The 17,952-nt window shown below is 37.2% G+C and overlaps 1 protein-coding gene across 3 annotated transcripts in view; it reads right to left on the bottom strand.

The window, feature by feature from the left end:
- Nucleotides 1–17,952, bottom strand: part of LOC100116705 (ran-binding protein 9) — a 303,718-nt gene that overhangs the window by 137,494 nt on the left and 148,272 nt on the right. For all 3 annotated transcript variants that reach the window (XM_032601497.1, XM_031923993.2, XM_031923995.2), the window contains one exon: nucleotides 1,073–1,498. In XM_032601497.1, the coding sequence (XP_032457388.1) occupies nucleotides 1,073–1,498 (426 nt within the window). The remainder of the gene's footprint in view (nucleotides 1–1,072; nucleotides 1,499–17,952) is intronic.

Raw genomic sequence — 17,952 nt, 5'->3', positions numbered from 1 at the left:
CCAAAATGTTATTCCCTGCTGCATTCACACATGCAACAGAGGATAACAATGTTGTTTGTTTCGTAGCACTATGATAGAGTCGCGAATACTCTAACCTCACCTGTCAGCCACTCCCCTGCAGGCTTGGCAGGTTACTAACACCTCGCGCTCGCGCCGTCGGATACCGCCGGATGCTATCGGGCACCGCTGTACCAATGCAGCTCGTGAACACACACTCCTGCGCACACCGCAAAAACGTAAGCGCCATCGAGATGAGCGAGGACAATAACACGAGGCGTACTCACTCGTGCGCACCGCCCCTGTGTATCCGCGATCACACCAGCGAAGATGAGTCGGAGCGAGAGAGAGAGAGAGAGAGAGAGAAAGAGAGAGAGACAGAGAGAGAAAGAGAGAGAGAGAGCGGGCAAGTAGCGCGCGCGAGAAGAGAGGAGCCAGCGCGCGAAGCGTACTTTTGCGCCTGCTACTCAATTAATTGACAAATCTTCTAAACTCGCGTGAAATTCAACAGGTGTAGTTCGAAACGTGAAAGTCAGTACATGCGTTACAAAAAATATGGTGTGCACCAAGGGCTAAGCGGGCTTTTTGGCCTCGTATGGTTGCAGTACTCATCTGCGGCTCGTAAACGCCCTCGCATTCGGCTAGGGCACACTCGCCTTGACTCGTACTGCAAACTCCACACTCGGCCTAAAAAAGTCCACTTTACGCCCTTAGTACACAATATACTACTTCAAGACTCCGTGCGCGAAACGCGATTTCTAGGGCTCGTTTTCCGTGCGCAAAACACCAGGTTTTATAACTAGTGCACGAAAAAAAAAAAAAGGCGCGAAATATGTCGTTGTTATGGAAACGTAATTTCGCATACGCTACACGAAAAACGAGCCTCGTGAAAACCACGTTTTTCACGCACGTCGTGTTAAAAAATATTGTTCGATACATGTGCACGGAGTAAGCGAGCCACGCACGGGTGTTTTGTCAAACTACACCCGTGCAAGAATCGCTTACTTCGCGCACTTGTATCGAAATATCCTATTTGCGCATTAATTGATACTTATTATTTACATTTTAAACTTACCCATTTGTGTTTCATCTTTATTTGAGCACTTAAATCCATTTGTGCCAGTTTTTTGAAAAGCTATACAATTTTTCGCGTTGGTTATATCTTTTACTGTGTTATCTTCCATCTCAACATCATCTTCAATTTGTTGATGTATGAGGTATTTATCGCTGGATTTATTAAGCGCATTATGGTGATTTAGTTCTGTAAAATTGCTATTAGCTGAGGACTTTACAACGAACTTAGTCGACTGGATAACACTCGTTTGATTGTCAGTATTACTACGATTGATTTCTGAGTCAGTGCCATTTACCATTTCAACAAATTGTCTGCATTTTAAAGCAAACATCAAATTGGAATCACTTTCAAGTAATCCAGGATACATTTTTATTGTTAAATCTATTGCTTCGCCCATATGTCCAGCTAAAATAAGTCTCAAGATCTCTGTAAAAAAGAACAAATAATTAAAAATTTTAGGAGATAATTCTAATGTAGACATTGATTCAAATTTTATTCTAAACATTGTAAAATATTTTGTGTAGCACACTAATTTCATTTTTTATAAAATTTAAAGTAAGTTTTATAAATTTGTAAACGTTATTATTCTGTTGATATGATGACAACTAGATAACTAAGTTCACTTAACAGTGATTGACCTATTTGTTAGTTAAAAAAACTATTACCGATTTCATTAAGTATGCTTTCATCCAAGAATACAACAATTAAAAGAATACTATTATTCATTTTTAATTTGAATTTACTTTAAACTTAAAAGTTTAAACTTAGAAATTTTTCCTACTCAAGGCGTTAGTCGCTCATAAGTAGGGACTAGGCACTTTAGGTGCGCTCGCGCTTAAGTTGCACTTCGGCTAGTGACTGGCCATAGACCGCGCATGGCCTTATAAAGGCTCCAGAGAAAGCGGGGATTAAGCCGTTAGAAAAATTCTCACATTCACACAACACACTGACATTCACACCTATATACAATTTCCATTCATACAGGCTTATAATAATGCGCGTTCCGCACTACTGGCGCCGCCGCTGCGTCAGAAACCCCACTCTTGCTCATTCAAAATTACGCCCCCACTGCGCCGCTAGTTTCGCGATATATATAAATACTAAGGGGTTCCCCCTGCTCGCTCTGTTCGCTCACCCCCAATACAATTAATTTGACATTTATCTAAATAACAAAATAGGTAATGAATTATTAATATATCTATTTTTTCCACACCACCCATGAGATAGAAAGATGCGATTTTTTCTCTCTTTACAATAATGTTATGTTTTATTTTACTTGATTTAAAATTTAAAATATATTAATTATCTCATAGAAAATTGAATATGCTTAAATTATGTATTCTATTCGTCAATATTTAATACTTTCATCACTTATTCAAAATTATATGAGTACATAAAAATTTCAAAAGAACTCTATATCGCCACACAGTGTACCAAAATCCAATTTTTATGGACAAAATTCGCTCGACAAGCCAAATTGCAATCATTCTTGAAAAAAAATTGCAAAATACTTGTACGATGATTTCCGTTCGCGTAGAACTGCTTATATTTAATAACAGATTGCATAACCTAAAAGAAAAATAGGAAAACACATAAGACTGAATAATGTAATCATCGAAATGTTTACTAAAATCTCTAAAACTGTAAGAAACGAAAAGCAAGAATATATACTTGCTGATTTTGGATCTCTGAACTCTAAAATAACAAACTTTTTCATAAAGCACCAACACTTATTCGGCATTTTAGAAACTTGAAGGGGTCTTAAACACCTTATAGATTATCAAACCAACACTGTAACTTTTTCTATTTTTCTTATAGAGCATGTAACGCGTTCTCAAATATAAGTAGTTCTACATGAATGGAAATTATCGTAGAAGTATTTTGCAATTTTTTTGATTAAGAATGATTGCGATTTGGCTTGTCGAGCGAATTCTGGCTATAAAAAGTCGATTTTGGTGCACTGTGCACCGTCGCGCTTTCATATGAAAGAATGCGAATGCTTGGATGCAGTGAAATGGGATATCAGGTAGTTAATTAAGAACACACAGGATATAGGGGAAATGAGGTCTCTTTATTCCATTCAGCAATCATTTCTTCTACATCTTCTTCTTTCCCCTAGTTCTTCTTGCAGTCCCGTAGGATCTCTGCCAAGATCTTCTTGTGTGCGGCTCGCTCCGAGCATTGATGCGACCGCTTCACGCCCGGATGGCCGCAGATGCAGCATCTTGTCTCTTCCTCACTCTTCTTCCGGAGATACTCGGCGCGCTACTGCTCCTTTATCTGCGCACATTCTTCCTCGTGGTGAGCCCGTGTCAATGTGATATATTATGATAATGTCATTGTAATGTATTATGATTATGTCAATGTAATATATTATGATGATGTCAATGTAATATATTATGATGATGTCAATAATCACCTGGTGCGGCACCTTGCTCATTTCAATATGATAACGCCATTGGCTTTAGCTGTTTCAGCCGATTTGCTTTAGTCGAGCCGTTAGATGGGCCGGGCTTACGCTTTCCATCCTGCTGATTCGCCGTCGGCGCGCTTGCCTTTACAATTTTCCGAGGTCGCTCGCGCGGGCGGCGACAGGGTTTCGGGTTTACGGGTCCCCCACTTCTCTCCGCCATCACGGATGTCGACCCATATTTACCGGGCCGTTGCTCGCGCTCGCGCTTCCCTCCCGCCACTACGTCCGTCGGCTTGAGCTCAGACTCGAGTTCGCACGCTTCTGATGGGTCGCTCATCGCCTTCATCTCTCAGCATCCCCCGGTGATCGCGACTCATCGTCGCCCCCCTCTTCGTCGTCTTTGTCATAAAAGATCTTCATTTCTTTGGCCGACACTAGCTTTTCCACTCTTCCTTTTTTATCGGTCAGCTTGAATGTATTCGAATCGACTTGGGCCGTAATCATATATGGGTCTAAAAATGCCGTCTGGCGATCTTGCGATTTGCTGGATAGGGCTTTTGCACGCTCGTGCAGAGCTAGCAGCTTGGCGAGGCGGTTTTACCACGCTTCCACAGCTTCCTACTGTACAGCCTCTTGATCTTCTTTTCCTCTAAAAGATACCAGCATTTTCGGCTACTTGCCGAAAATTATCATCGCGAGCGAAGCCCCCGTAGATTCATGCACTGCGGTGTTGAGGGAAAACGCTATCTCATTAAGGTATTAGTCCCATGCTCGATGATTATCTTGAGTAAACGTGGAAATTTCTTTCTTGACAGTGCGGTTTATTCGCTCCACTGGATTCACCTGCAGGTGATATGGCGGTGAATACAAGTGGTGGATTCCTTGCTCTGCTAAGTACTCTTTTATTGTTTTTGAATTTGGTACCATTATCCGAGCGAAACACCTCGGGTGCACCGAATCTCAAAATCACTCTCTCCTTGAGTGCGGTAAGTATTGCTTTGCCGTTGGCTTTGCAAAGTGGTACGCACTCTATCCATCAAGTAAACAAACCCTGGAAGATAAGTGCGTACTCGTGGCATTTAGCAGACTTCGGCAAGGGGCCCATAATATCTCCGGCTAGTAAATTCCAATACCCGCTCTTCTCCATTGATCAATTGGAAAAGTACTGCGCCGGGGTATGTGTCACTGGCGTCCATCTGCAATACGAACTGTGATTCGAAATCTGGGCGATAAAGAATCGGCGCAAACACAATCAGCGCCTTTACCTGTTGGAAAGCGTTTTGCTGTTGCGTCTCTTATTTATACTTTTTGCCTTTCTTACAAGGAAAGGTACCCAACCCGAACTCACCGATTTTGATGATTTTCATATATGTTGTAGAACATAAAAAAATAAGAGACACGTATTTTTTTTTATCGGCTAATTTTCACTTTTAAGGGGTAAAAACCTCCCCTAAAGTTAACCCCCAAAAAGCGTTTTTTTTTAAATATCTCGGCTTAAAATTAATATTTTTCAATGAAACAAATTGGAGGTTATTTCTTACAAAAAGAGCAAGTATTTCATGGTGATTTGAAGAGTAAGAGTAGCATCCCCTATTTTTTAGGGATTGAAAACATATATTTTTTGGCATAATTTTATAATAGAAATGTTTAAACCGACTAAAAAAAATTGGAAAAAATGTTTAAACATCCTTAATAACAAAATTTAGTTGACGTCTTTCGGTGTTTTCATAAATATTACCCCTAAGGGGGTAAACCACCCCTAACACAAAATAACTGTAAATATGTAATTCAATACATAATATTTCGTAGAAAGTTTGTATATAGAGGTTTTCGAGGTCGCTGATTACAAATCTGTTCAGATTTTGAAAATTCAAAATGGCGGAACCAATAGGACGGAAATATCGAAAAAAAATTTTATATAATAAAAAAGTTTTAAACGACTAAAAAAATTGGAAAAAATTTGTAAACATCTATAATAAACAAATTAAGTTTTTCGATTTTTTCATAGATACTACCCTTTAGGGGGTAAACCACCCCTAACACAAAATAACTATAAGTATACTTCAATCCATAATATTTTATAGAAGGTTTGTATATAAGGGTTTTCGAGATCGCTCTTTGCAAATCTGATATCAGATTTTGAAAATTCAAAATGGCGGAACCAATGTGGTGGACGAAAATGTCGAAAAAAAATTTTAACTTTCATAAAAACTTGTTATAAATGTGTTATCTTTTTAGCCTGTACATGTGAACTAAAGAGCCTTAAACCCTAAACCCCTAAAGAACAAATAGGCTAAATGGTTGTGCTTTTTAACCAAACCACCTCAAATTCCTAAATTTGTAAACAAGAAAATTCTGTGCGTGAAGCAGTTTTATAATTTCCGTAGAAATTGTTATCAGAATGTTATTGAAATTCCTTTATTGTAAATTCAACTTATAATGTATTTTTGTTTATAATATTAGAGTATAATAATAATCTACAATCTTTTATCTTTTGCCATAGTGCATTTTTTGTATAGAGCATAAAATATATTATTACGATGTTTTTACAATAATGGTAGTCCTCATAAAAGTGTTTAAAGCACAATGCTTTTTTGCACCAACCACATCGTACAATTGCAATGTTTGTGCACCCTTCTATTTCACAATGTGTTGCACAAGACTTTCCAAAACTGAAATCTATAGGATTATCAAATTTATCTGGTTTTTCATTGACGTAACCGCTTTTATACCAGGAATATTTAAACAAATCTATATGTCTCGGTGAAGACAGTTGGTTGTGAACCAATGATTGAAGTTTAATTATATTATTTTTCACATGTAAATTCATATCATGATCCATTAACATTACATTATCAGAAAATGTTCGGACAAAGTTTTTCCAAATACGGAATCCATAGACATCAAGTGGTTGTATTTTTCCTGTGGTTCCAGTTGGAATTTTTTTATGTTAATAATTTTATTTTGTGGCATAGTTTCTTCTATAACTTTGTCACAATGACCACTCCAAGAATCAAGTAATAGTATTGAGTGATGGCCTACATAGGGATAAAATATTTTTTCCAACCAGATTTTGAAGTGATCTGCAATTAAACGACTTACTAATTAACTGATCAACGATATTACAATGTAAAAATTGTTATTAGTTCCCTTACTTGTTGTTAATTTTCCAGATTTGGATGCTTCCACGTACACGTTTTCTGGTCTAAATATGTTTTGTTCTACAATAGGGCCAAACTTGCCACTTGGTTCCTTTAAAACAAGAAATAGCGGTGACAACAGTTGTCCAGTAGCTGATATTAGTGGCTGTATAGTATAACTATGCGTTGTTGCTGAAATTGACTGTACCAGACATTGCACTTGCTTTTCTCCTTCTACTGCTAATGTTCTTCCAGAATGCATTTCTAGCTGAAATCCGCCCTGATCTGTATTATACAAATTTTCGAGTCCAATCCTTGGTATACACGATTTAACGTCATCGATAAATGATTCAGCTTTAGCCGTAAGTTCTGCACTACTTTCTAGTGTTTTTCTTGTTATGAACTTATTTATTTTCCTAGAAACTATTCGGTGTGCTTGCTTAAATTTGAGTAACCAATGTTTAGAAGCTTTGAATCTAATATCATCAAAACCAATTTCTTTTTTAGCTTGTAAGGCCCATCGAATTATATCTTCATAATGGATAATTGAACCACTGTCGAGAGCTGCTTGAAAATTATCCAGGGTATACTGACAAATTTGTGCTACTTTTTCTCTATACGTGCCACCTTTATTAATTGAATGAGCCCAACGACGTAGCTGACTAATAGATGATACTTTTTTGAATCTGTTTTGCACTGTTTTGAGACTTAAATTTTGCTTCGTTTTGCTACTTCTCCAAAATTCTACAGCTCTTTTTTTGTATTCAAAATCTAGTTCTTCATTATCTGCTGTACATTGATTTGTTGGTGCTATATCCGGATCAGGAAAATGATGTTGCACTTCATCTTCAATTATTTCCACATTATGGTCTTTATACTCTTCTTGAAAATCCAAAGAGTCATCAGTAATCATTTCTACATCGTTGAAATCATGTGTTGCATCTATTAAAATTTCTTTTATTTTTTCGGCCAACTCTGTTTCGTGATAATTCGTGACACTATCTGGTATGTTTAACGCTTGAAAGTATGCTAATAATAAGTTTAGAACGTTTAACGGATTAATTTTCATTTTTCAATCTAAAATGAAAACAAGCGGTAAAATTTATACAAGCTGTGTTTTTGCATGTAAGGCACGACTACTACATTTCTACCAGAATAAAACGAGTGAATGTAAATTGAATCAAATCATTAATTTATGCATTGGAGAAGAATTCTCGTTCCACTTTGCGATGTTCGGAAAACTCTATTTTTGGTTTTATTCAACTTTTATTCACTTTGAAATTGAATAATGTAAATCTATATAAAATCACTAAAGAAAATTTTCTACAACTGTATGATACCACTGACAAACAAAAAGACGTACTATTCGTACTTTCCGGCATCGAACTAGAATACCCACAAAACTCACTCACTGCCTAAAAAATAACACAGGCAGCTGAGGTAAACACTCGATGAAAACAATCTAAAAAAAGAACATACTGATTCGCACATATTGTCAACAACTTTTATGAGTGAAAGACATTTATCTGTGGAATTATCATTGAATGTACGATAACATTCATTAAACTAATGAATGCATATAAAATTCCCTTTCAATAACAACGTGTTCTTTAATTGCAAATGAAGTTCGAGTATTAATATTCTTTTATGTATTTTTACCACTAACAAAAATTATCATAGTAATATAATAATAATAATAATAATAAGAAGAAGAATAAGCATAATTGCAATAGCAATAATAACAGTAATACTGATAATAGCAATGATAATGAAAAATAAAAATAATAATTACAATAATATTTATTATTAAATTTAGATTTTTTGATAAATTCATTAAATCGTATCAAATAGTATTATTATGGAATTCCAGACTGTAAATATTTTACTATAGATACAATAATCATTACTTCGAGAATTCATCTAAAAAACGTTTGGCTTACGAAATAATTGTAACAATGAAAAACTCCCAAGTTTGACAACATTAAATTTTATTACAACACGCAAAAGAGTTTGATAAACTAATTTTATTAACCTATGTTTTTTCATTTGCAAAAAAGTGTGGACTTTTTGAATTTATAAAATTATATAATTATGCAATTTATGAAATACTTTATAATTTATGAAATTACTTTTGAAATTATGCTAATTTATAAAAGCAGAAAAATAAATAATCTTTGATTGAAACATAAAACGAGACGTTATTTGTTACATACAAAATGAAAGAATAAAATATCGGTAATATGTCTATACTCGTGTCTACGGTAAAGCATAGGCCTTCGGCTTGTCTGGAGGTTAGGGGTTTGGAGTCGTTTGGTTAAAATGCACAACCATTTAGCCTATTTGTTCTTTAGGGGTTTAGGGTTTAAGGCTCTTTAGTTCACATGTACAGGCTACAAAGATCACACATTTGTAAACAAGTTTTTTTGAAAGTTAAAATTTTTTTTCGATATTTCCGTCGACCATATTGGATCCGCCATTTTGAATTTTCAAAATCTGATAACAGATTTGTAATCAGCGACCTCGAAAACGTCTATATACAAACCTTCTACAAAATATTATGGATTGAAGTATACTTATAGTTATTTTGTGTTAGGGGTGGTTTACCCACCCCCCTAAGGGGAAGTATCTATGAAAAAAACCGAAAAACTTAATTTGTTTATTATAGATGTTTACAAATTTTTTCCAAATTTTTTAGTCGTTTAAAACTTTTTTATTATATAAAATTTTTTTTTCAATATTTACGTCCGCCATATTGGATCCGCCATTTTGAATTTTCAAAATCTGATAACAGATTTGTAATCAGCGACCTCGAAAACGTCTATATACAAACCTTCTACAAAATATTATGGATTGAAGTATACTTATAGTTATTTTGTGTTAGGGGTGGTTTACCCACCCCCCTAAGGGGAAGTATCTATGAAAAAACCGAAAAACTTAATTTGTTTATTATAGATGTTTACAAATTTTTTCCAAATTTTTTAGTCGTTTAAAACTTTTTTATTATATAAAATTTTTTTTTCAATATTTACGTCCGCCATATTGGATCCGCCATTTTGAATTTTCAAAATCTGATAACAGATTTGTAATCAGCGACCTCGAAAACCTCTATATACAAACTTTCTACGAAATATTATGTATTGAATTACATATTTACAGTTATTTTGTGTTAGGGGTGGTTTACCCCCTTAGGGGTAATATTTATGAAAACACCGAAAGACGTCAACTAAATTTTGTTATTAAGGATGTTTAAACATTTTTTCCAATTTTTTTTAGTCGGTTTAAACATTTTTATTATAAAATTATGCCAAAAAATATGTTTTCAACCCCTAAAAAATAGGGGATGCTACCCTTACTCTTCAAATCACCATGAAATACTTGCTCTTTTTGTAAGAAATAACCTCCAATTTGTTTCATTGAAAAATATTAATTTTAAGCCGAGATATTTAAAAAAAAACGCTTTTTGGGGGTTAACTTTAGGGGAGGTTTTTACCCCTTAAAAGTGAAAATTAGCCGATAAAAAAAAATACGTGTCTCTTATTTTTTTATGTTCTACAACATATATGAAAATCATCAAAATCGGTGAGTTCGGGTTGGGTACCTTTCCTTGTTAGTCAGGCGACGGACTGGTTCGGCGACTCGCAAGAATTTGCGATATTATGACGCCATGCTTAAGAATCTGCTGTTTCATGTTCTTCTGCGCCGGATACGCCATTATAGGCGCGCTATCTTCTCCGGATCTAGCCGTAAAACCATTATGATTGACTAGGGTGTCGAGGTATATTTCACTTCTTCTTGGCAAAAGACACTCCTGTCCCGGATGATTGTCAGTCCAGTCGCAGTCACTTGCTTTAGCACCTTTTCTCGATACACGAGATGTTCCTCGAACGTCTCTGTCGTGAGGATAATATCATTGAGATACGAGTATGCGTATGGAGTTCTGGGCTAATCACTTCGTCGATCATTCGCTAAAAAATTGCTCCAGCGTAAGCTAATCCAAATGGCATACATGTGAATTGGAATATCCCTAGTTCAGGAAGTGTAAAGGTCGTCAGAGGTCCCGACTCCAGCTTCAGCGGTATTTGATGGTACGCGCTGCTAAGCTCTAACGTTGATAAGTACTTCGCTTTCCGCAGTTTGAGACGGCAGCCCCACCTGGTAGGTAAGAGAACAGCAGCGGATAACTTACCAGCATCGGCAAGTTAATGGTCATGCGGCGTTAGCATCGACAATATAATAGTTTACCTAAGCGTAGGTAAATGGCATGCGAGTATGAAGCATTGGAGAGAGGACTAGCCCCGGGTATTTAAGGAGCCCCGCTACACAGACGGAGTCATTCGCTCTTTGATCTATAATCTTGGTCGATAGTATCAACTGCGGTCCACGTCTACCGTCCAATCGTCCGGATACTTAGTATACTACGAGCAGAACACTCTCAAAGGGCTATCCGGGAAACACCTCCACTCTCTCATTAGCATATCAGTTTGCGATCATTTGTATATAATGAAAGAATACATGCATCTCTTTAACTACATTAATTGAATCTTCTAACTTATTTTATTCATCTCCCATACCTTCGTCGTACTTCTAGAAGAGGATTGCCGATCCCTGCCTTGATTAAGCCTACGACACATAGATGTAAAAGTGAGAGTGGTTCTTTACAGAAGCATCTGACGCTGCGTGATTCGCCTAAGTGTATGGAGTCTTTGGATTAGTTACCCCTCCATAGCTCCCGATACACACGAGCAGTGTTCCTCTCGTAAAATCTGCACTACCGAGGGTAGGGACGACCATGAATCATCATCCGAAGAGCCGGAGGATCTTTAGTCATATATTTACAGTCGTCGGGTGTGCTAACATCCTCCTTAACTAATACTAAAGCCTAGAACTTTCTATTCGATTCGCGTTTAACACTGATCAGACCGTTTCAATTTTGCGAAGGATATCATCTATGTTAGGTAGTGGATATGCGTTAGATTTTGACAGCCCATTGACTTTCCGGAAGTCGACGCAAAAAACGATATTGCTTATTCGCTTTGCGCACTATCACTACCAGGCTTGACCAAGCACTAACAGAGGGTTCAATGATGCCTGTGGCAAGTAACTCTCGTACTTATTGGTGCATCTCCTCCTTTATCTTTGGTGACACGGGATAATACTGGCCTGGCCGATCCAACGTCTAACCCGTATTTGATCAACTGCGTTCTGCAAATTTTCGCGTGTTCGTCGTTACAGACGTACGCGAAACCGACCGCGGCGATATCCACAGCCACTCGAAGTTGGACGATCTTACGATCCTTTTTCAAATGCAGGACGCTCTCATTGGGATCGTGGACTGCGCCGCACTGTAGTCAGAATCGACTTTTTTTAGACAAAAAGCAATAGCGCCTAGTAGAATAGGGTTACCAAAAATAATCAGGGTTATTTTTGAAGGTCTGATAATGTTCTTTTATGGAAATATAAGGAAAAACTGTTTCTTATATAGGAAAGCTTTTAAAAATCCCGCTTAAACTATGGTTTTTTGACATTTTTTGACTATATCTACTCAAACAAAAGTACAGATGAAATTGGGACAAAAATTTCTACAAGATTAGTGAAGTCGAGAAAAAACTTTCAATTTTGCCAGTATTGAAAATTTTCTGGGTGCTACAGAATCCGGTTTGCAATCATTTAAATTTTAAACTAAAGTAGAGAAATTGCGCAAAATTATCGTTCGCGGATTTCACGCCTAGGAAATTAAAAAATCTTAAATGTCATAACCCCGCTTCCAAAGCACCTAGGGGCTTTTTCCACAACCTAAATTGAATCTAATAGAATGTACTATAGTCTCTTTAGCTTGCATGACTATATAAAATCTTGAAAATTTTTCAGGAAGCTCACAAGAAGAAATTTCATTTGAATGAACGGCAATGAAAAAATGCAAATTCCTCACAATGTATACATTTTTTTGTTGTTGTTGGTCAAAAAAAAACTTCTCTGAAAGTTTGTGAAAAAAATAAAACATATTTCCTTTACTAGCATTAAATATTGCGAAAAAACAGCATTGTTTTGAAAAATCACAAAATTTAAGGTAGTTTCATCACGTGTGTGTGTGTGTGTGTGTGTGTGTGTGTGTGTGTCTATATATATATATATATAATATATATAATATATATATATATATATATATATATATATATATATATATATATATATATATATATTATATATATATATATATATATATATATATATATATATATATATATATATATATATAATATATATATATATATATATATATATATATATATATATATATATATATATTATATATATATATATATATATATATATATATATATATAATATATATATATATATATATATATATATATATATATATATATATATATATATATATATATATATATATATATATATATATATATATATATATATATGGGATGTTCCACGTCAAACGTAACAAAGCTCTGCCCAAAATTCCTTTTGATCTAAAAATTTTTAAAAATATGGAAAATTTAGAATTTTTTATGTACTTTCAATTAGTGAGGGGCGTTTTTTAAAATTTTGTTCCCAGACGGAGCTACGCGTTCCCTAACCTTAAAAAATTACTACTTTACGAAATGATCAAGCTATCAGAAATCACAAGGGCTCAGAAAATGCTAAGCAACTACTATTTTCATGTATTTTGAGCTGCTGAACAAGAATCCGACGGTATTTTTTACCGATACCTCAAGCGTTCATCTTTAACCTCAAAAAACCACCTAACAGCTTTAGTAAATTCGCCAAACTACGTCCAAATTGGTGTTTTGTCCGGTGAAAGAGGCACGTGATACAGGATACGCAGATATTGTTGGGGAATCTGAGCGATAGCCCTTCTAGGTTAACCACAAATCATGAATGTTTAGCTGTAGCACCCAGAGAATTTTTAATACCAGCAAAATGGAATTGTTTTTTCCACTTTAATAATATGGTATGAATTTTTGTCCTGATTTCCTCTGTATTGTGTTTGAGGAGAAATAGTCAAAAAAAGTCAAAAAACCATGGTTTAAGCGGGATTTTTAAAGGTTTTCCCATATAGGAAACAGTTTTTCCTTATTTTTCCATAAAAGTACATCATCAGAACTTCAAAATTTACCCCGATTCTTTTTGGTATCCCTATTCTACGAGGCGCTATTGTTTTTTGTCCAAAAAAAGTCGATTCAGACTGCAGTGCGCCGTATAGGAGTCTGAAATTCGTTCCAACTAAACACTCGTTGGTTGCTTCGGGCATGATTGCCACTGTTATATTGCGTTGCACACCCGCAACGTCGAATGGCAAATCCACGAAACCGACGACCAGCGATTCGTCTTCATTCAAGGAAATAGCTGGGTTGGATTCGCTGGACAAAAATGCGACTATGTGATCTAAATCGCCTGACGTTTCGTGCGAGGTACTGGCTACGCCCTCCGTCACGTGCCTACCCTCTTTCTGAGGATCCTCGCGCGCCTGTTTAAGAGGGGTAGCAACCTTGCCTTCTCCCTTTTTTGCCGTTTCTCTTAACCGATGAGTATTCTCGGGTAACGTGGCCTTTGCCGTGGCAGTTAAAACTCTCTAGTGGCGTTCTCTGCTCTTTCTGATCCGATTTTCCGAAACCTTCGCCTGACTTCTGGCCTTTGCGCTTTAGACTTAAGATTTACCTTGATTTCTCCTAGGTCCAAAGCGTCCTCGCAAAGGTGCAGACTTCTTGTTGCTCGCTCCGGCGTTGGTTTTATTTGCCTTCTGCGCCCTAGTCGTAAGCTTCGAATCCAAGAGCTTGCCTATGGTATCGAGTTTTAAGGACGCACAGTGGGAAACAAGATTTTTTGTGCAAAAATAACTCCACACAGGAGCGACAACTTTTATAACCTCCAAATTCTTCAAGTAACACAATTTTTTTCTAAATTTCGAAGAAACCTGTATCTAAATCATGAGAGGTTGATTCTTGTAGGTGATAATGTTAACTTCTAAATTCATTCATTTGTAACATGTCTTCCAAGACCTGTGAGCCCTAACCTAAATATTCCGAGTTAAATACTTCTTTGCAATGATACGTTATTACAATAATTTGTAATGCACTATGGCCTTTTAAGATTGTTATGACTAAAACATGTGACGATACGTTGTCCGTCGCAAGGCTGCCTTTTCCGAGCGAATAATAATTGGGTTTTGCAATTATTAACGCATGTGATTTTGTGTGTTTGTGAGAGTCGGAGAAGAAGAGAGCATCGAGAGGAGAGGATAGGAGATTCTGAGGAACAGCAAAGCGACGAGGAGCAGCAACCAGTTCCAGGAAAGGAGTCGAGGGCAGAGTTTTTCAGAGAGATCTTTATTTTGTTTAAAGCAAAAAACAATACAATTCGTTGAGATCACATAAGACTGTGTCTCATACAAACTAAAAAAGAGAGAATATAAAAATATAATTACAGCATTTTAGAACGTAAAATTATTTGTCCTACACAGATTAAAATAATACTTTGGTAAAAATTCCATCACAAAAAATCATATTTAGTCATATTAAATATCACAATATTAATTATCACAATAAACCTTTCTAACTTTACACGTGAGGTTTGGTCATAGACCTATCTGTATTGCACATTTAGTATCAGAGTACATAATATTGAAAAATTATTACGGCCTATAGGCCGAGTCAGACTAGATTAAAAACGCAACGCCAGAGGGTTCAGAGTCATTACGATTCGATGGCCAACAGATGTCGCCGCAGTGCCCCCTTGAAGGTGGCGAGGGATGGTAGATTTCGCAGGATAGAAGGGAGTGAGTTCCAGAAACGAGCACCCTGGACCTGGAAGGCTCTAGCCCCGGTCTCGGTGTTCACAGTAGGTATGCTTAGTTCCGGAGGAACTCCTCTGCCGGGGGGTCTCGACTTGTATTTAACGAAAAATGAGGCCAAGTATCCAGGATCACCTATTCGAATCACCTTGTATAATAAAATGGCCTCAAAGTAGAGCCTTCTGGAATCGGTGCGTAGCCATTCTAGACGCCTCCGGTAGGGACTAATATGTCCATCCCTTCTAATCCCGAAGATGAACCTCACACAAGAATTGCTCAGTCTCTGTAACCGTATTCGTTGTTCGTTAGACGCGTCTAGGATGGTCACAGTACAGTAGTCCAAGTGTGGTTATATGAGTGTCTCGACTAGCCTTCTGCGGAGAGTCTCAGTGGTGCAGCCTCTGATAAACCGCAAGCTATACAGGGCTTCGTTGACTTTTTTCGTAATGACATCCACTTGCGGTTTCCAAGTAAGTTTACAGTCTAATACAACACCAAGACTCACGACTGTTTCACTGAAAGGGACGATCACTCCGTCCGGCAACGGAACCCCAGGCAGTTTCCACGACTTAATGTCATTAACATTTCTTGTGGAACCAAAAAAATAGACTTAGTTTTGCCGGAGTTGAGTCGCAGGTCGGAGCTCCCCGCCCAGTCAGAAACCAGCCGCACCGCTTCAGCCAATCGAGCCACGCCTTCCTGAAAATTATCTTTGCTGGTGTGTAGATAAATCTGAAGGTCGTCCGCGTAAAAAAGATGTTTAATTGTACTACCGTCAAGTATACTCTGTAGGTCTTTAACATAAAGACTGAATAGTAGGGGTCCCAGGGCAGATCCCTGTGGAACTCCCAGATTGGTTTCAAGCCATTCCGAGGTACCGTTCTTATTTGAAATTACGATCTGAGATCGTCCCTGTAAATATGATTTGATCCACAGGAGAGCCGACCGTGAGAACCCTGCCTATTCAGCTTAGATAGTAATTTGGAAGGTGAGATGGTGTAAAAGCTTTGAAATCAAATAGCAGCATAATCGTCACCTTCTTCTTGTCAACGGCCATTCGTATGCCATCGGTCAATTTTAGTAACGCTGTTTGTGTACTGTGGTGTTTACGAAAACTGGCCTGGAAGGGATCCAATATTTGACTTTTATTAAGATACTCCGTGATCTGGGTGTGAGCTATCTTCTCAAGTACCTTTGAAAGGAAGCAGAGCAGCGCAATTGGATGAAAGTCAGTGACATTGGAAGGAGCGCTGGTCTTCCTTAGAGCAATTAAGTGTGCCTGCTTCCAGATACTCGGAAAGACTCCCTGAGCGAAGGAGCAGTTAAATAGATTAAAAATAAACTCGCGAATGATTGGGAGGGCCTTGACGACCACCCCGCATGGAACACCGTCGACACCCCTCGCTTGCGAGGAAAAATGTGAAATAGCAAGGACGACGTCGCTCATATTGACTGGATTGAAGGTGAAGTCTTACTCGCTTGCAAGTAAAATAGTGTCCATTCCATTGTCTATGTTTTCAAGGGGAGGGGTGATGCCGATATTCCCGCGAAGTACTCATTCAGCTCAACCGGCGTGAAACCGAAAAACTCCTCCTCCTTACGCCCTGGTAGGAGGCCGAGATGATGCATTACCTTCTAAATATGTCTGTTCTCATCAAGAGCTTCTGAGAGTTGTTGTCGAAGGAAGGATTTACGCTCTTGAGCAGAACGCATGTCGACCTCATTGGTGACTCGGAGAACCTCATCGAATAGCTCCGCTCTCCTCGTACATTCATAGCGCCTGAGTGTTGCATTGCGTTTATCAACAAATTATATACATATATCACTAATAATTAGAGAAAAATAATAACTATCAAACAATATTATTATGCACCAACAATATATGCAATATAATTTACAATTTAAAATTGAAAAGTCAAAACAAACTAAAATCTAAAATACCAACTAAATATAGAGTGTAAACTTCAATATTAAAATTGGACAAACGATTCGACTCATAAACTACATAAATATAACTATAGAATAACATTATTAGTAATCTAAGGCAACTTCACTCCTTACACAATTTGCAGGCATGACTCCATGGCTTTTACGGAAAATCATAAAATTATTAATTCGCTAGAATACATTAGCTTATACTTCCAACGCACAGAATGATATAATTTGCTCCATAAATATGAATTTCATTTAACCTTATAGTAACAGAATTAAGAACTATTTAGATAAGAACACATCTATTTAAGAGAGAGCACACAGTGGCGCTGTCGTCGTTCAACAAGTCCAAAACTATAGGCCGCAACAACGCGAAATAAACCGTCATAAGTGTCGTACAACATGTCCTAGATGGCGAGACTGTCGTACGTTGCAGTGTCGTACTGCCATTCCGGCTCCGGCATAGCCGTAGCTGCTAGACATATGGAAGTGCTGCCACTGTCGTGACTGAAGATTAGGCCCGTTACACGCAAAAAGGAACAGAAACCAATAGCTGCAATAATGCTATTGCGAAAAAGGTCCC

The sequence above is a fragment of the Nasonia vitripennis genome (genome assembly GCF_009193385.2).
Source record: "Nasonia vitripennis strain AsymCx chromosome 2 unlocalized genomic scaffold, Nvit_psr_1.1 chr2_random0004, whole genome shotgun sequence".
NCBI classification, from domain to species: domain Eukaryota; kingdom Metazoa; phylum Arthropoda; class Insecta; order Hymenoptera; family Pteromalidae; genus Nasonia; species Nasonia vitripennis.
Note: the sequence above shows the minus strand (reverse complement) of the source record. Positions and strands in the feature narration are given on the sequence as shown.